Source organism: Onychostoma macrolepis, chromosome 05 (assembly GCF_012432095.1).
Source record: "Onychostoma macrolepis isolate SWU-2019 chromosome 05, ASM1243209v1, whole genome shotgun sequence".
Taxonomy (NCBI): Eukaryota; Metazoa; Chordata; class Actinopteri; order Cypriniformes; family Cyprinidae; genus Onychostoma; species Onychostoma macrolepis.
Genome location: NC_081159.1, coordinates 7,284,772 through 7,304,339, shown reverse-complemented (window position 1 = coordinate 7,304,339; position 19,568 = coordinate 7,284,772). Strand labels below are relative to the sequence as shown.

At 35.5% G+C, this 19,568-nt stretch overlaps 1 protein-coding gene across 16 annotated transcripts in view; it reads right to left on the bottom strand.

Moving 5' to 3' along the window:
• The window catches only part of kcnt1b (potassium sodium-activated channel subfamily T member 1b), a 127,989-nt gene that overhangs the window by 6,177 nt on the left and 102,244 nt on the right, over positions 1–19,568 (bottom strand). For 7 of the 16 annotated variants that reach the window (XM_058775381.1, XM_058775383.1, XM_058775384.1 and 4 more), the window contains 18 exons: positions 17,826–17,889; positions 16,891–16,999; positions 16,071–16,179; positions 15,538–15,687; positions 14,392–14,627; positions 12,931–13,144; positions 11,679–11,784; positions 10,883–11,055; positions 10,313–10,384; positions 10,087–10,221; positions 9,849–9,960; positions 9,205–9,306; positions 8,218–8,301; positions 7,667–7,795; positions 7,395–7,415; positions 5,867–6,158; positions 3,909–3,971; positions 1,244–1,328 (listed from right to left, as the gene is read on the bottom strand). In XM_058775381.1, coding sequence (XP_058631364.1) covers positions 1,244–1,328; positions 3,909–3,971; positions 5,867–6,158; positions 7,395–7,415; positions 7,667–7,795; positions 8,218–8,301; positions 9,205–9,306; positions 9,849–9,960; positions 10,087–10,221; positions 10,313–10,384; positions 10,883–11,055; positions 11,679–11,784; positions 12,931–13,144; positions 14,392–14,627; positions 15,538–15,687; positions 16,071–16,179; positions 16,891–16,999; positions 17,826–17,889 — 2,256 coding nt within the window. Of the gene's footprint in view, positions 1–1,243; positions 2,358–3,908; positions 3,972–5,866; positions 6,159–7,394; positions 7,416–7,666; positions 7,796–8,217; positions 8,302–9,204; positions 9,307–9,848; positions 9,961–10,086; positions 10,222–10,312; positions 10,385–10,882; positions 11,056–11,678; positions 11,785–12,930; positions 13,145–14,391; positions 14,628–15,537; positions 15,688–16,070; positions 16,180–16,890; positions 17,000–17,825; positions 17,890–19,568 lie in introns of those variants that run through there. The other 9 variants (XM_058775382.1, XM_058775390.1, XR_009271281.1 and 6 more) reach the window with 8 other exon arrangements.

The window sequence follows — 19,568 nt, the reverse complement described above, 5'->3', positions numbered from 1 at the left end:
TTAATTCAAAGCTAATCATTGAAGATATCTTCCATTTTTTTCACAAAAAAATGTCATTTCCACCACAGTCATTTCCACCACACTGCCTCTGTGGTGGAAATGACATTTATGGTTACAAAGTACAACTGATATGTTTAATGACTTTGTGAATTGAGTTTAATGAGTGTGATGAGTTTTAAGACTTTTTCTAATAAATATCTCTGCTGTTTCTCTACATTCATGTTAATTCATTGTCATTTCCATCACCACACATTTTTAAAAATATTGAAAGTTCTCATCACACATTAAAAATGTATCCACAATTTATGAGATCATGCTCTACTTAATATAAAAATTCAAGTTATTTATTTTCTAATAAGCTCTTACCCAAACCAATATTACATTTCAGAGTGTGACAGGTGTACAGTTCAGCATTTGGTCCTTAGGGCAGTTAATTTATCTCATTGACAAATGTATAATTATTGTACATTGTGGAAAAACTGGTAAAACTAGTTAGAAGAATGATCTTAGACAATTCTTTAGTGGCATAAGTTATTCTATTTTAAAATAACAGCTGTATATTGGGATGTGGTGGAAATGACATTTGTTCATTGCAGGTTGGAAAAATGTAAAATATTAACAATTTCTCTTGTAATCTAAGTTTGTCCTCTTACAGACCTTAAAACTAGACAAATTATTTAAACTTATGAGACTGTTACATGACTTTTGAACAAGTTTTTTTTTTATTCAACTTCACAAGGCTAAAAGTGCCCCTAGTTGAAGAAATGCCCTTAAATAACCCTTTGCACTTCTGTAGTAAGGCTGTATGTGAAGACGCTGCAAGTAGTGGTGTAGTGCAAATGAGTGTTCTTAAATGAAGAAAACTTTTGCTGATTTCCCGTGCTCAGGGAGTAGGGAGCAATGAATGTGTAGGGACCATGTCAGTCGGAACACAGGTCATTCATGGAGCTCTCTTCTAACGAGCTGATGATATGAATCTGGTGTGTTAAACAAGAGAGACATGAAATATCAAAATAGATATTTCATAGGCCTATAATTGGTGTAAAACTCACATTGATTGGACGGGCTGGCAACATGTTTAGCTCATGAATGTGTTTTCATAATTGCAAACCGTTTTATATTGTATGTACAGTATTTGATACTATTTGCACTATAAATAGCATCTTATGCCATACTAAATAAATAGCACAAATTAAGTAGCATAGTAAAACTGCACACTTCAACTTTAATATATGCCACTTACACAATGTCATTGAGCTCTAGAATGGTGTCCGGAGGAGGGTTTATCAGCACATATGACAACGTGTTCTGATTATCATTCATTTCATCTGCAAGAGAAACAAAACACAGTATCACTATCATACTTAACCCATATCAGTTCTTAATAATCCAAAACATTCATTCTGAGAAATTATCCGTAACATTTATCTCTGTTCCTACTACAAATAAAACTATGCTTGAGTCAGAATAGCCAAAAAATATCAAAATTGGAAAATATATTAAATCAAAATGTCCAAAATATATGGAAGGCAGTTGTTGTGTAACCCCACTGTGTTTGGATTTTGTTGGCTGGGTTTCTGAGGCTTTGTTGTATTTTACCTGCTTGTAAATGACTGAGAAGTGTGAACCTTTGCAGGTCTGGTAATAAGGGACTCAAGACTGGGACAAAGTGCCTCTGCTTCTCCAAACCCACCTGTTTGAGCCACTTATAGCGCCAGGCCAGGTAAAAGAGAGAGAAGGGCTAACCGTTACTGACAGGGCATGGCTGCATTTACGGAACGCCCATGCAACCGCAAGCGCTCCCCATGCGCGGACGCATGCAGACAGGGTCCGCATCCACCCACGCATTCAGTCTCTCAATCAATCCATCCATCCCTCTTCTGCATCATAACCACAGCTGACCCAATAAAAGTTGCTCGTTGCCATGCCAACACACAGCCCAAAGTCAGCAAACAGTAAGACCGACACACACAGATATAAGCATGCTTAGAGGATCTGTCAGGCCCACCAAGCCAAGGCTCGACCAATCAGAGTGAAGCAAAAAACATTAGTAGTGTGGGATTGGGAGGAGTCAATAGCCAAATGCTAATTAACCAATTAAACCAATGGGAAGCCCAAATACTTCTCCCAGTATCACCCCGTTAAAAAGAATTTAAAAAAGCTGTAAATCAGTACAAGCAGACTTGCAAGTGTAACCTAAATACCTGCTCTAGATGGACCCTTCCGACAAAGACTGAATGCTTTCTACTCCACTCTGTCCAAACATCCTGGAATCAAAAGCCCTCACTCATCATGTCTTATATCAATGCTCAGATGCCAGTGAGTACCTGCAGTACCCTCTGTCATGTAAGTACCCTCTTCAGTTCGTACCAGAGGAGAAAAAGACAACTACATCACTAATTTAACTATAACATAAGACTTCATTATTTCAGAAATAGGTCAGCACTACTGTCAAATGACATTGTTGTTCAGGAGCATGATTAGCAAACATAATGAGACAAAATCTTAGGTGTGATACTGCTGATTAGGTATGAAAAACAGAAACATTGAATAAATTATATTAAATAAATACTACATTAACATAAAAAAAAAAAAAGTGGCTATGTAAAAAATACAAAGTCTGCATATACTGTATATTACACCCACATAGCCTGTGCAGAATAAACTTGTAGACTTTATCCATGATTGTATTTAATTCATTGTAAAATGCTATACATTTTCTTTACTTTTTGCATTTATGTACAGTACAAGTATGGAATAAGATACAGTCATCACTGCGAAACAAATCCTGACAGGATGATCAAAAAGCTGAAGGTTTTTATTTTGCAATAATGACTGGCTGACTGTGCATTATAACGATTATTACACAGCTATTTTTAAAAAAAAAAAAGGATGTGAAATATTAATTTGAGTTGAAGTGACTCAAATGGGACAACATTAGGTTAAATAACTTCATGGTCATTATATAAGACTGGTGAATACTGCAGTTGACCAATCAGAATCAAGTATTCCAGTGAGCTGTGTAATAATGAATTATACATAAATGCAAATTCGATTATGATGATATCAGTTGTCTTTACAGATAAGTAAATCATTCTCTTTTTGTCCAGCGTCATTATAATGTCAATGGCCAGCAGTTTCCTGTGGTCTGTTCTTAATAAGATAAGAGGAAGGCTCATGGGATGTAGACTAGCCTAATGATGATGCCATCCGGAAAGAATGTTGCAAAAGGAGAACTGCAGGCAGCAGACTTTAGACAAAACTGTCAGCCAGGAAAAAAAATGTAAGAATTAGGTACATTTGAAAAAATATACAATTTAAATCACACAGAATTTTCAATGTGAAAGAAAATAAATTAATAAAGGCCTGTTAAAGGAATAGTTTACCCACAAATAAAAATGTACTCACCCTCAGGCCATCAAAGATATAGATGAGTTTGTTTATTCATCAGAACAGATTTGGAGAAATCCATCGTTTTATACCAGTGCTTCTGGCCAATATATTAGTCCATAATCCATAATAACACTTTCTCCAGTAAAAAAGTCCATCCTCTGTTGTCCTCTCATAACAAAATCCACTGACATATTTGTTTAGAACTATTTTGGACTGTTTTCCTTTGTAATCTGTGCATATTTCACTCCCGATTCAGACCAGATTTGAGCAAATATTCAATTTTGGGTGAACTATTACTTTAAAACGCCACAAAGTGTTTTCCTTTGGCTTTCAGTGCTTATCCTATTAAACACAGACTGCGGATGCCATTCTAATGAATGTCACTGGACAAACCGAGCAGTGGAGTTTCCTATTGACATCCGTCTCCAGAACATCAGGTTTCATTCAGCTCATTACTCCAGTGACTTGATACTTTGATCCTATACTACATGAACAGTGATGTTGGGTGGATTTACCTTGCAAATATCCTAGATTTACTCGGTTCATCACATCACTTGCGGTTAAATTAGCTACGTCCTCTACAGCATGTGGGGAAAAGGCCAAAGTGGAAAGAGATAAGAAAGAAAATGTCAAGCAAGCAGCAGAGAAAGCAGCACTTTTTAAAGAGAAAGATCTGGAAAAGTTTACCATGCAAAAAACATTCTCAAAATACTTTACACTATTATGACTGCTAAGGTTTATATTTGTTATAGTTATTTAAAATGTCATTAATAACAGTAAAAACAGGTTTACATCTAATTTTTAAAGATAAAGTGCATAAATATCTGCGTAAGATGAGATAGGAAGTGGTTTTAACATGAAAAATACACTTCATCTTCTGTTTTCAACAGTATTTCTCAGGGTTGACAAGTGAAAAATTAGAGAATGATTTTTTGCAACATGGAGGATAGAAAGTGAGTAAAGTTTCTAGAAAAGTGAATAGAATAAACAACAATGCAGGGCACACAAAACATTTACATTTATCAGACGCTTTTATCCAAAGCGACTTACATTGCATTCAAGTTACAGTTTTTACATTTGATTAGCTCTTGCTTTCCCTGGGAATCGAACCCATGATCTTGGCGTTGCTAGCGCCATGCTCTACTATTTGAGCTACAGGAAAGCCAACAACAGAGGTCAATATAATATGTGACCCTGGACCACAGAACCAGTCTTAAGTATCAATTTTTCGAAATTGAGATTTATACATCGTCTGAAAGTTGCATAAATAAGCTTTCCATTGATGTATGTACAATATTTGGCCGAGATACAACTATTTGAAAATCTGGAATCTGAGGGTGCAAAAAAAATCAAAATATTGAGAAAATCACCTTTAAAGTTGTCCAAATGAAGTTCTTAGCAATGCATATTACTAATCAAAAATGAAGTTTTGATATATTTACAGTAAGAAATTTACAAAATATCTTCATGGAACATGATCTTTACTTAATATCCTAATGATTTTTGGCATAAAAGAAAAATGGATCATTTTGACCCATACAATGTATTTTTGGCTATTGCTACAAATTTACCCCAGCGACTTAAGACTGGTTTTGTGGTCCAGGGTCACATATATTCATTTTAACACTATAAAACCCACCTGCTATAATCCAGGAAATGTTTCTTAAGAATATCAACGATATACAGTGAATTCCAAAGGTTTGAGATTATTGAGAAATCTTTGTTTATCTCTGGAAATACGTTTTGGGATATTGCTAAATAAAAAAAAATCAATAAAATAAAACAACAAATAGCATGATACAAAATTAAGATAAAATGTAAGATTCTGGGTCACTAATCATATTAAGTAAATACATTTGTGATTATGTGACTCTTCATACAGAAGGTCAGATGTTCTTGCTTCCTCTGGAGTTCAAGGTGTTGTTTGTATCAACTCAGATCATATTGGAGAACATGATCATTAGCTTTGACCCAAACTTGAGGAGTTCATGCAGCTTGAACAATTTAAGATAATCATTAAAAATGTGATTCTACTCAAAACAGTATGTCAGCTTCATAATTTGGATGTAAAGATGGTTTAGAACTAGAAAATAATGCATAATATAAGTACCTTTGGACCCCAGTGTAGATCTTAGAAAAACAAATAGTTGTCCTTTAGATAAAGAAACAATAATAATATTCCCTTATGGAATGTTTTACATGGCAGCATGTAATCTATATTTTATTTCTCTTTAATCTGTCATTTCCTGTGACACCCGATAAAGGACGTTTCAGATGAATAATGATTGATGCAGGGGGCACGAGGGGACGCTATTATATGATTTACACAGAGAAACACTGTGAAAACAGATCTCCAGCATAATACATTTATAATAATGCACTATATCAAAAAGACATCAATGCAAAGGGTTCTGTACCTTCAGTATTTTCGTAGGCTCAATTAGAAATCATCACTTCCCCTTGTCGAACTTACCGTATCCCACAGTGGGCAGCCCTAAGTGCTTCATGCGGTTTTTCACCAGCTCTGACAGTTCCTGCCTCTCTGAGCGCTGGTACAGGTTTAGGCGCTGTTGATTGATGCGTTCAGCTCGACTGGGCGGTTTGGTGTTTTTTCTGCTCAGCCGTCTCGCCCACTGCATGCTCTTCTTCCGCAGGAGTGGGTGCTCTGATTGGTCGCTCCCTGTGGAGTTTCTGTGGGCGGTTTTCTCTTTCCAGGATTCCCTGCGGTCCCGCGGGTCCTCACAGTCCTCCACAGACACCTGAGACTGCTCAGCATGGAAACAGGTTGTCAGTAGGTTAACAGTGTTTAAGTGGCACGCCGATATTTTCATTGTCTGTCGGTTGAAGTCATTCTGTGTTACCTTTTTGTACCAGATTATTAGCAGCTGAACAACTTTACTCTGGAAAGCAGCACTAAGTAATTACACATATATTTTTAGCTGGCTCTAATTCATCTACTGATAGGATGCCATTAGCCTTGTCTACATTTAAGGCCGTTCTAAAGTTTGGGGTCAGTAAGATTTTTTTTTTTTTTTTTAAAGAAATTAATACTTTTATTCAGCAAGGATGCATTCAATTGATATGAAGTGTCAGTAAAGATATTTATGTTAGAAAAGATTTCTATTTCAAATAAATGCCGTTCTTTTGAACATTCTATTCAGCAAATAACCCTGAAAAAAATGCATCACGGTTTCCACAAAAATATTAAGCAGCACAACTGTTTTCTAAATTGATACTACTACTACTACTAATAATATGTTTTTCTTGGGCACCAAATTAGCATATTAGAATGCTTCTTAAGGATCATGTGACACTGAAGACTGGAGTAATGCCTGCTGAAAATTTAGATTTACATCTCAGGAATAAATTACATTTAAAAAATATACTGTATATATATATTAAAATAGAAAAAATAATTATTTTAAATTGTAATAATATTTCACAATATTACCATTTTTACTAAATGCATTACTAAACATTAACAAATATTACCAACAACTAACTTTTTAAAGGTAGTGTAAATTTCAGATGATGATAGCTTTTCCTAAAAATAAATATGTTCCAGATAATAATAATAATTATTACAAATTTTGATAACAACAGTTTTAAATGTTTGATGTAGCTTTAGTACAGTTACAATAAAAAGACAATTATTTAATTTGGGAAATAACAGTTCAATGTTACACTAATATTTTTTACACAGAGTATAAATGGATATTTATTCATAAAAATACACAGCTATGTTTATATTTTAGAAAGTAATTGTCATATTTGGGGACCCTTGGCAGCAGAATAAAAACATTGAGTGAAAAAAATACTTTCATTACTAAATCATTTAAATAACTATGTTCTTTTATTAACATAGTATTTATTAAATTACAGCAGCATGTAATGAGTGAGTGAAAGTTATGGATGTTGGACAGAAAATAAACAGCTGAAACACAGCACAATGCCATTAACATATAACAATGTAGTTGAGAAATGGGGTGAAGTATTCTTACCTGCTTGCAAACCTCCTTAAACTGGAACAAGCAATAGATGTGAATGAGATGAGAAATGATTAGCTAATCAACACAGCTAATAAGGCAGCCAGCAAAGCCATGATACAGACCAAAATAAAGCTGTAAATCTTGAACACTGCACAAGATTAAGTAAAGGAACAGTTACAGATCGTATCTGCTGTGCAAGCATCTGGAGCTGGATGAACCCTTTAAAATGAGTGCATTCAGCCGTGTCTGAACTCTCTGATCTCTTCCTCTTTATCTCGTCTTACCTCTGAGGAGGAGAAAATGTGAGATTCAGTGCGGTATATCCCAATGGGAATTTCTGCACTGGATGAGCACAGCTTCTGGAATAGTCTTCCGTATGTCCGGATCCATAAGTCCTCTTCCGTTACCTTCATCTGTTTCAAAAGTGAAGGGTGAAGATCATTAAGAAACATTCAGGCCATATTTTACTCAACTAAACTACTACAACTAGTAATAATGAGTAATTATGTATTGTTTTTTTATATCTATTAAATATTAATAATTTTGAATAAAGAAAATGAAACTGTCAAAAAATGAGTTTTTATAAGAATCGCCCATCATATCACACACAACTCTGCCTTTAAAACATGATGATATTTTTACACCATCTGTCTCATCTTAACTCCGCTGACAGCAGCAACAGATTTGAGGGTGGACAAGGTCAAATAACCAGCTTTATGTATTTTAACTGAAACAATGGCTTGCATAATGTATGCAAAATAATGGCACACAATGATGCCAGACATACTGGCTGCTGAGGGTGTGTGGGAGCACTTTTGTTTGTGATTACACTTACAGCACAGAGGTAGCCAGAGCCCGGGGTGGTGTCTAGACCGAGCAGGAGTCTTGCAATCAGAATCATATAGTCCTTCACAAAAGACTAGAGGATAAACAGAAACTACATAAACACAGACACGGTCCCCAGAAAGCACACAGATGATCTCCAGACCTCAGACAATCAATAAAGACTCCACAGAGAATCATGAGGGGAGCAAAGTAGGATCACAGTCTACTGCAAATGCCACTCATGGTACTCTGGTTCTATCTACTGCAGAGAAAGGTGAAAATCTGCCTTTAGTTTTGAGCATCAAATGTGTGGAGAAACAAAAATAAAATGCATTACACACACACACACACACACACACTTATTACAAGCTGAACTTGAGTTTATCTTTAACATATTTTTGATTGTCAAATACTGTAATTTTCAATTAAAAGCAGCCCTCCTTTTGAAGACCTCCTTTTGAAAAAAAAAAAAAAAAGCCATATACATACATACACTACTGTTCACAAGTTTGGGGTTGATAAGCTTTTTTTTTTACTTATGAAACATTTATTATTATCAGTGTTAAAAACCGTTGTGCTGTTATGCAAGCTGTGATGCATTTTTTTCAGGATTCTTTGAAAAAAAAAAGTTTTACCACTTTGAGGTTTCTTATTCTCCTCAAGGCTGTATTTAATAGTGTCACATAATCCTTCAGAAATCACACTAATAGGCTGATTTTGTGCTCAAGAAATGTATGTATTATTATAAATGTTAAAAACAGCATTTTAAATAGAAATCGTTTGTAACATTATACATGTTTTGTCACTTTTGATCTATTTAATTTGTCCTTGCTGAACAAAAGCATTCAATTCTATAAAAATAAAAACTTACTAACCCCCAAATGTTTTGAACTGTAGTGTATATATATTCAAAGATATCATAGTGCCACAAGGTGGCGCAAAATTTTTCATATCTTGGAAGAGGATTAGCAGAAGTTGCATCTGATCTATTACCCACCTGGTAAAGGAGAGTATCCAGCATACTTATACTGAACACTCTGCCTGCAGCGAATGGGAGGCGGAACATGAATGCCAGATTAGAGCCCTTATCTCTCTCTATCTGGAGAAAAGGGAAAAAGATCACAACAAAAGATTGATGGCTCTTTCCACCGCTGATGATTTGAGATTTTGAGACCTGCTGGCAATTTCTGATGCAGTATTATCCCAGTTTCAGTTTTTTCAGCCAATTACAGCCATTTGAAGCATGCAATCATCACAAATTCACCATACTTAAGAATCACTCAGAAAGATTCCTAATGCATCAAGTCATAATAAATTTGTAGTATTCAAGTGAAATTATTTCATATCATAGAAAAGTCTGAAATGTAGGATGTTAATGTTAGGACTGGTTAAAGTAGTTAAATTGTTTACTTGCAAGGAAGAATGATTATAAATTATTATTGGATTTCTTGCTGAACACTTCCACTCCATGGGGCTTGAATCATTCTCAAATTCATTATAATTTTTTATTCAACTTTACATACACTGTTATCATCAATATAATTTACAATAACTGAAATAATAAATTCTAAACAATCAAAACATCTCAGACTTTTGGACCTAGAGATCAAGTGGAATGGTGTGGTTGTTAAGATATGACACCTTTTCGAGTTTGGAGAGAGCCAGGGAGTAGCAGTCTTTGGCACGAAACTGCATGAATCTCATATTAGAAGGATGGGTTAGCTCAGTGATTATGCTGAGACTAGGAAACAACCTAGTAGAGGACACAACAACAGGAGAAAAAAGACGAAAATGAAGTAATTAGTACCCAGCTAATGTAGAGAAAGACATCAGCTTGAAAACAAATACAACCAATTTGCTGTAAGAGGATACAACGTACCTGAACATGGTCTGCACATTGACTATGGTTTTAGCATCTGCCATGTAGTCTTCCTCTGCACTCATTGTGCTCTCCTTATCCACCACCACCAGGTTATCAGCGTAGATGATGCCACACTGCAGCAGGTTATCCAAACTATGAGAGAAACCAGCACAAATGGACCATTCAGACCAGACTAAAACCCATTTCGGGTTGTGTATGTGCACTGAAATGTTTAAAGACCTACTTGTCAATGGTACCAGCCATGTAGTACACCATAGGGAAACAGCAGATGGCTTCAAGAAAATGATTATCAGGCCTGGAAATGGAGGAGAAGAGCAGTTTGACAATGCTAATCCACTCACAGCTGCAGTTTTAAAGTTCTTATAGGTTTGGCACTGGCACGCAACCTTATAAAAATTTATTCTCAGGGTAAAAGCTTGTGTAAAATGCATAAGCAGGTAATTGCAAAAAGGATTTTGACATCTCAGAGTTGCCATGGAAACTCTGAGGAAGATTCTACAATGTGACGACAACTGTGTACACTATTTTGCATTACTGAAAGGAAGAATATGTGGAGCATAATGAACAACACTTTTGAAAGCATTTAGCATTAGAGAGAAATATAATACATAAGGATTTCCATCTAATGCATGACAGAATGTGAAGAGAGATTTGTTTTTTATGCAAATATGCCTGGAAGTATTTTTAAGTGGTAAAGTCGGGTTAAGCAACGCTTTCGACTTGCTTTCAAAGTCTAAAGTCATCTCTAAGACCAGTAACATGTATTGAAAAACTGATGAGGCAGCTCGCTCACGGATTATCCAGTAGCAGTACAATAGGATTCAGCTCCTTCCGGGGTCGGTAATAGGCACGCAGCGGCACTATGAAGTTGTACAGGCCATTTCCTGCTGTCTCAGCAGAAACGATAATCAACTTGTTTTTGAAACCATATGCCTTGGCATCTTCAAAGCTATTGTGCCGACAACCCTGCAATCAAAAACAAGTAGAATGTTTAATGGACTGAAATAAATGATACAGATATCAGCTCTAAATGTATGAAGGCATTATATGTAAACACACACACACACATACACAAATGTTCTTAAATGCATCATAGAATGTTGCAATAAATAAATAATGCATGGAATACATATTTTTTAATATAAAATGAAAATACCACAATATGCCACAAAATGAAAAACCTCAGGAAATATGAATTGAAATACATGCTATAAAAAATTAAATACAGTGGACAACATCAATATATCATTACATTGAAAACATCATGAAGTCATCATACATTCAGTAAATATAAGCATAATGAAAAGTAAGTTCAAATAAATATAGTGTGTGAAATGTATTTATGTAAAATGAACAGTGGCCTGAAATATGACGACACCCATTTCTTTGTGCTTTTATGTATTTATTGCTAAAATGCATGATGTGTTTAAAAATGTAAATTTAAACGTAATGATTTATTTAAAAATATACTAGCATTACACAAGTCAGTAAAAACTTCACAATTTCTCTTTCATCAAACTATGCCACAGCAATGGATTAAGCTGAATCGCTTTCAGTGTTTAAGGGTGAATTAAGAGTTATACATTCACCTTGTCAAGTCGTAGGCAACAAAATGGCGCCTTTTGTTGCAAAAGGTGACAAAGAGTTGGGGAGCTTCCAATGTAAGGGGAGTTTGGAGGATAGCCTTTAATACACCTTGAAAAAGCAGAAGGATATAAAATGCAACAAGTATGAGTATTAATTAGAATGAATGTTTCTATTTAATGCATATACAGCACATTAACCCTTGACTGACATAAATCAGTCTACAAAGGGTTTATTTTTGAAAGCATTGCATGATTGCATGCAAATGATCAGTAGATGGCACTGTGAGAGTACTGAAGATTCAGCAGCTCAGTACAGCAGAGCAAGGTTTCTACACCAATTCACTCTGCTCACCAGAGAAAGCATTAGAAAATAGAACGACTCAGTGCTGTTCTGTAAGAGATTTCCTCTTTATCAATAGAGAGAGAGTGTGTGTGTGTGTGAGAGAGAGAGAGAATGAGTCCACGTCTCCTCCGGCTATGACTGACATAAGCAAACGCTGTAATTATTCTGCAGCATGACCGCTGAAAGGCTGATAGCAGCTAATATGTTTAAGGTTCATCTGATCTTCCTGAAAGCTATAAAATGTAATTCAACAATCACACTAGAGAGAACGCACCGTTAAGAAATAACTAGAAGTCATAGAGGTAAGATAAAAAAAATTAAGTTTTGTTCAGCAAAGATGCATTGAATTGATCAGAAGTGTCATTTCTAACGTGATAAAATTTGAATTTGACTTAAATGCTGTTCTTTATCATTTTCTTTTCATCAAAGAATCATGAAAAAATGTATAACAGTTTCCACAACATTAAGAAGCACAACTGTTTTTAACACTGATAATAATAAATGTTTCTTACGCAGGAAATCGGAATGATTTCTGAAGGATCATGTGACACTGAAGACTGTAGTGGCTGCTGAAAATTCAACTTTGCCATCACAGGAATAAATTACATTTTAAATGCATTCAAACTGAAAACAGGCATTTTAAATTGTAATAATGGTTCTTTTTTTCCCCTTGGTGAGCAGAAGAGACCTTTAACTTTAAAAAAATATCTTAGCGACCCCAAACTTTGAACAGTAGTGTAAGTGTACAAGGTTTTACTGGTGCTGTACTTGAATATTTTATTTATCACTGTATTGTCTTCCAGTTAAAAAATGTGTTGCTTAGGAAAGTAGTAGCACAGCTATCCACATTCGATTCTATCACGCTTTCCCTGAGAAATCACATCGGTTTTGTACTTTTAAAATGGTATTTACTCTAAGGCTGGTGCTCCTTCCTCGTCCGATTGGTTGGTCTCATCTTCTGAGGGGTCACTGAGAAGATCACAAGGCAGGATTGCAGAGGAATCAGCGATCTCAAGCACAGGGGCAATGCTGGGTCTACGACTCCCAGCTCCGTTCTCTGTGGGCAGGGCCAGTTTACTGCTGTCAGCCGGGGGATCTGGGTTCTGCAGGTCAATGGCCACAGTTCCTGTAATGCAAAACAAATGAGCCATGAGAGTTGAGGTTTTCCTCTTTGGGCGAGCTTTGGGAAAGTGTGGTGTGAGGAAACTGATGTGTCCACCGATGAAACGATCTAAAAACTGTTGTCTGATTTGAAATGTCAATTGCTTTTGTGCTATTTTCAGTGCAATGAAAGCGGCCAAAGAAATACTGCATTATGAACATCAATTTTTGATGACTCAGGATTTAGGTCAATTCCAGTTCATTTCCATCAGCACAATGAATAAAATGAAAAATCTTGTGTGACTTACTAGGAAAATTAGCCTACGTATACAGTAGATGGTATAAATATTTAATTACAGCACAATATTTCTTAAACGCGCTGAAGTTGACCTCAACCCTGATTTACTGCTTTTTATGAATGAAGACTGATTTGCACATTTCAAATCAGTGCCTTGCAACCAAAATCAAAAGCACCGTGAGGTTTAATTACAAAATGTTGAAGGGAAATTCTACTGTTATGCAGAAAATTGTTCCTTTGCAAAATGTTAAGAGCAGTTGTGAAAACAAATCAGTGAAGAAACATAATGAACTAATTCCTCATACATATAAATAATTACAGTAGAGAGTAGGCCAGGGATATTTTATACATGCAAAAACAGTTTCCAAGCCAATCGAGGAAAAAAAACAACTTTGTTTTCTAGGTAAAAAGCTTGCAGGACAAAAGCCTTGAGCTTTTGAGTTCCTCAAAGTAACAGGAATGAACGGGAGAGAGAGGTTTCTGTAAATGTTAACATTTACACAGACATCCACTAATGATGTCTTATGATTTAACTGTCTCATGCTCAGACTTACCATATGAAGTAGACTGATCAACTTCAACAAAGGAAAAACAATGAAAGAAAGTATATTTTATCATGAGCATGACTTGAAACTTCTTTATTTTGATAAATTCACCCTGACAATGTTGTTTCTGAATGTTACTCTCATACCACTAACTGGCATATGGCATCCATATGGAAACCAACCCTGCGGCTGCACTGATGTAAACAAATTAAAACTTGTGCTTCATTTGTTTAGGCTGTTATGTAACAATAACAACACCACTAAAGTTTAAATCAGTCATTATTTTCGGATTTCCACTTGGTGCTGCTAGCGGCACAGAAATTACACAGTGCAGCTTTCAAGAAACTCATTAGGCTGATGATTCAAAGTTTGAAGAATTCTGTTAGTTACATCACTTCATCAGGTAGACACTACTATCTGTTCCCTCACCCATGCTTGCGATGATGCTCTGCACCGGGAGACGAGAGGGGGCGTCATACACGCCGGTGGCCGACAGCCCTTTGCTGTGCTTCTCCTCCTGTTTGAAGATGAAGGCAGAGTTCTCCTCTTTAGTGATGTTGATGTAGTAGCAGGTGTCTGTGGCAGACATGATGTGGCGAGGGCCGGGGTTCAGAAGTATGCTCTTATTTTCTTCTCTCTTTGTGCCGATTAGGCAGACGCCATACCTAAGAGACAGATGATTTTGGGGTGTTTAACTTGGTGTTTAAGAGAGAAAAGTGCAGTTGCAGTGTTTACAGGATCTACACCCTGATACTGCTTGGAGGATCTTAAATACAATATATTCATCTTTGTCATTCTGTAGAGTACAAGTGAAATGCATTTAGTAATATATCATGTGAATAAAAACATTATGATGCAAATGAAGAACACATGGTAATAAAGTGCAAATGACCATTATAATGTAAATTAGATTAAGCCATAATAGGCTGAACAAAGTGACCAATACAGTGTGAATTACCTGATATACTGTATACACTACTGTTTAAAAGTATAGGGTCAGTAAATTTCTTTTTAAGACATTAATACTTATGTTACGCAGGGATGTATTAAATTGATCAAAAGCGACAGTAAAGCCTTTTACATTTTAAGAAAAGATTTCTATTTCCACTAAATGCTGTTCTTTTGAATTTTCTATTTAAAGAATTCTGAGGAAAAAGTAACAACTGTTTTTTTTTTTTTTTAACATTGATAAGAAATTTTTCCTGAGCATTATGATTTCACACGAAGGATCATGTCACACCTTTAGACTGGAGTAATGATGCTGAAAATTCAGCTTTGCGTCACAGGAATAAATCACATTTCAAAATACATTCAAATAGAATATATTTTACAATATTACAGTTTGTACTGTATATTTTATCAAATAAATGCAGCTTTGGTCAGCATAAGAGACTTAAAAAAACATTTTAAAAAATCTTACCCACCCCAAACATTTGAACAGTAGTGTATATAGGGAATGTGATTTAAAATTACCATTAAAAATGGTGTAAAATGAAAACAGTGGTGTGCAAAGTGGCAACAGTAATAACAACAGCAGGGGCTTTTTTTTTTAAGGAGGGTTCCACAATCACTCACTTTTTATGTGCATGGAAGGAGGCATAAGTAAAACTCTTCCCATCATATTCGCCAAAGAACTTGCTGTCCATCAGACGAATGTGGTAAACTTCATTCCCAGAGCAACGGCCATATGTCCTCTGCCACTGTTCTGGAGACATCTGTCCCTCCCTGAAACCCCAAGCAGGCAGGTCAAACACAAGCACAAAAATGACACTCCAAACCTTGTTTCAACAAATGTGATATTACTGTTATTGTGAGATTTTTTGAGAGTTTTCTTTATAAAACAAATTTCAGCGAGTTCAGGTGAATGCATTGTCAGTCTTCCTCTGGGAAACGATCACAGGAAGTTTAATGGCATTGATCGGCTCTCCTCACAAATCTGCCCTGAGTAATTATTTGTGACACTATTAATTGTTAGGGATCACAGAATTGGAAAGATTAAGTGAGGTGCCATTATTCATTATTAAATCCTTCAATAAAATAAACAGCATTTGAGAAAACACTTCTCTTTGATCAGTGTCAGGGAAAAAAGGAAACACATCAGTACTCACTGTCCACGAGACGTGTGCACCAGGAGTGTGACCAGTGTAGAAGTGGCTGGACACACACAGTTGAGGGCCAGCATGGCATACTTGAACTCCTCCTCACATACCACATGATCTAACAAACAAAACATACCGACACATCATTTGTTTGAGAATTTATAATGTGATGTAATCATGCACTGGTTTCTATGACTTTGGTCAAATATTCATTTCATACTTATCAAATCACCCTGGATCACAACAGTAAATGAACAAATATTAAATATTGACGTTGCCTTGAAAAGGAATGAATTTCAACGAAACAGCTCTCAAATGATAAAGCACCAGGCACAGATGGACTCCCTGCTGAATTCAATAAACACTTCCACGACACCAGTCATTCTTGTGATATTTGGAGACACTATGAAACTAAAAACACCTCAGTTTCACCACTCAAGTGAACTGCCCTAATCTCAGTACTTAAAAAACTAACATAAATCCAACTTTACCACTCCAGATCACTAATCAACATAATGTCAACTTCATCAGAACAGCTTTAACACTCAAGAGTTGATTTGGTCATCTTATTCATTCAGATCTGAATTAAAAACCGAACAGATCTTAAAATACTGGGCATCATACACTTACCGACTTGGTCATCATACACTGACTGAGGAGGATCACACACTACCAGACTTTAAAGTCAAAAATCACGCAGAGTTTGCATCTTTTGCTTGGAGACACGTGACAAATGAAAACAACATGTGTTCTAAAATCGACTCAAAATATCAAACATGTCTGATATCCTCCAACTGCAAAACACACAAATATGCAAAAAATTACTAACCTGCAAATTTGACATGGAATTTGTTCTCAGGTTTGAGAATCTGGACATATAGAGGACAGTTTGGAGCAAAATCCTTAACAGCCCACGCTCGCAGAATGGTTTGATGATCCTGTAAGATCAGACATCATTTTTACAATATGATATGCACACTTCATTTTGCCATTAAATACAGTTTTAGTGAGAAAATCACTCACTGTATTTGTGAAGTGAATCACAGGTACAAAAAAATAATTAAAAAATACAACTGATAGTCATTCTGAAATACATGCAATAAGTGTCAACAATAACTTTTAGAGCTGCAACTAACAACTACTTTGACAATCAGATTATCTGTTGATTATTTCTTTGATTAACTGGTTAATCAAAACCCTTTGAAATGGTTAGGCCTACAATTTAAAGTGATAAAACTTCACGGTCATCATAGTTTAAAAGATGAAAACAAAATAATCAAAGTATGAATAATATTATAATATATGTTTCAAATTTCCCACTAGCTTTAAGTCACTGTTAATTTAAAAATATAATTACTTGCATTCCATACTAGAGTTTCTATTATGGTTAATTAGTTAATAAAGTAAATTTGATGTGTAACAGTAAAAATTGTTTTGATCAAAATTATTAGGTTTCTTGTTTTTGCTGCACTCCATTTGATTTATTTTAAAAAGTTTATGTGCTTGGGAAAACGTGTTGTATATTCATCCGCTGCAGCTCACATTTTAAAAACTTGTGCTTTTTTAATAGAAATTAGGTTTATTTTTAATAATTTGAAGTGGCTTCACTGATAAAAAATCTCTATATACAGCTCAAAGACCCGACTAATCGATAATGATATAGGATTTACGGTTATTTTCCTTCTCAGTTATTTATGGAGTTGTTGCTGCAGCCCTAATAACTTTTACTTTTGGCAAGGAACTATATTATGAGGCTATATTTACAGCTGCGGTGCGGTCCACTTCATTTCTGCTGCTGAGGATGAAGCACGCCTCTGCATCGTCCATCCTGCAGGACACAGAACATCATTACACAGCAGTGTCACTCAGATGTAAGGCCTGCTCCTGCGTGCAAGCATTAATGTGCTGATAGCTAATTATTGCCATGCTTCTCACAGTCAGTACTGAGGGTTAATTTCACGGTATACTAGCCTCACATCCAGCAAAACACTATAGATTTAAGATGTTTCTTCTCGTTGAAAAAGCTGCCATTAATATTCTGCTGGTTTTCACACTATTAATGGTTTCTGGACATGCTACAGTTTCCTGTTAACCTCATTCAACGGCATCTGTGACATGCTGTCAATTACCACAGTAAATAATTTTGACTCTTCTCTCAGTTTGTAAAAACAAACAAAAATTGAGTGTAATGCTTTTACAACGGAAGCCTTTGGTGTATGATACTGAAATAGGATAAATGTCACAAAATACACATGGCATCTTCCAAAAAAAAAAAAAACAGCCACAAGACATTGGTAAATTCAGGAACACAAACACTATCTGTTCTTTCTGTGACTGTAAACAGACCAGACCACTTACATTTGCAAATCCACATTATGGAATAACTGTCCCTAAATCTCTAAAGTCATTAAAAATGCAAAAGCACACATTCACGTAGAGTGCAAATATAACAGCTTGTTTGTGCATTAAATTACAGACAAAAAATGATCTGCATTTATTTGTGGAATGTACAGTATTGTGAGCGTACTAAAATATGTATTTGTGCAGTTTCGTGTGTGAGATGCAGGGAAATTATATAATGACCCTTTTTTACCAGCTGGTGTAGTTACAGTGTCTAGCAGCAGGGGCAAACTGAATCATACTAACCAGCTAAACAACAACTTCTTGGTGACAAGTGCCCTGTGCTGAAATGGCACAATTCATGACACTTTAATAGAAGCGCTTAAAAAATATGAGCTGCAGTGCACAATTCTGCATTAAAACTCTGAACAATGCCTGGTCGCATAAATTTCCAACGACACTGAACAAATCAACATCATCAACCCAAAACATTCTTTAAAATGTGAGCAATAACTACTGGCAAAAAGTAAGGTAACATTATTTTAAGGACCAATTCTCAGTATTAACTAGTTGCTTTTTAGCATGCATATTACTAGCATATTGGCTGTTTATAAGTACCTATAAACCACATTAATGCCTTATTCTGCAAGACCATATTTCAGATCCATTAATCCTACCCCATACCTAAACTTAACAATACCTTACTAACTATTAATAAGCAGCAAATTAAGAGTTTGTTCACGGAAATCTCTTGAATATGTATTCCCTATTCTAAAGTGTTACCAAAAGTAAAGTGCTCGCAACATGCATAATTCATCCAGTAATATGCAGCAGTAATGAACACGAAATGATTATTTATCATCATAACAGGTTGTTATTGCTGCTGTTCTGTGCATCCCAATCACCCCCTGCATTCTTACCATGGGTTTGTATTCTGTTTTATTTATTAACAGATTTTATTTATGGAAGCATATGGGTAGCAAAATTCAATTTGAAATGTAAAATGCAAAATGGCAATGCAATATGTAAAATGGCAATGTATTTCTGTATTTAAATTGACATTTTCCCATACATATGTGCAATATTTAGTGCAAAATGAAAATTCAATTATATAATTGATACATCTCCGGCTTGCCGGTAAATGTGTATATATTTCTGAGTGTGTCT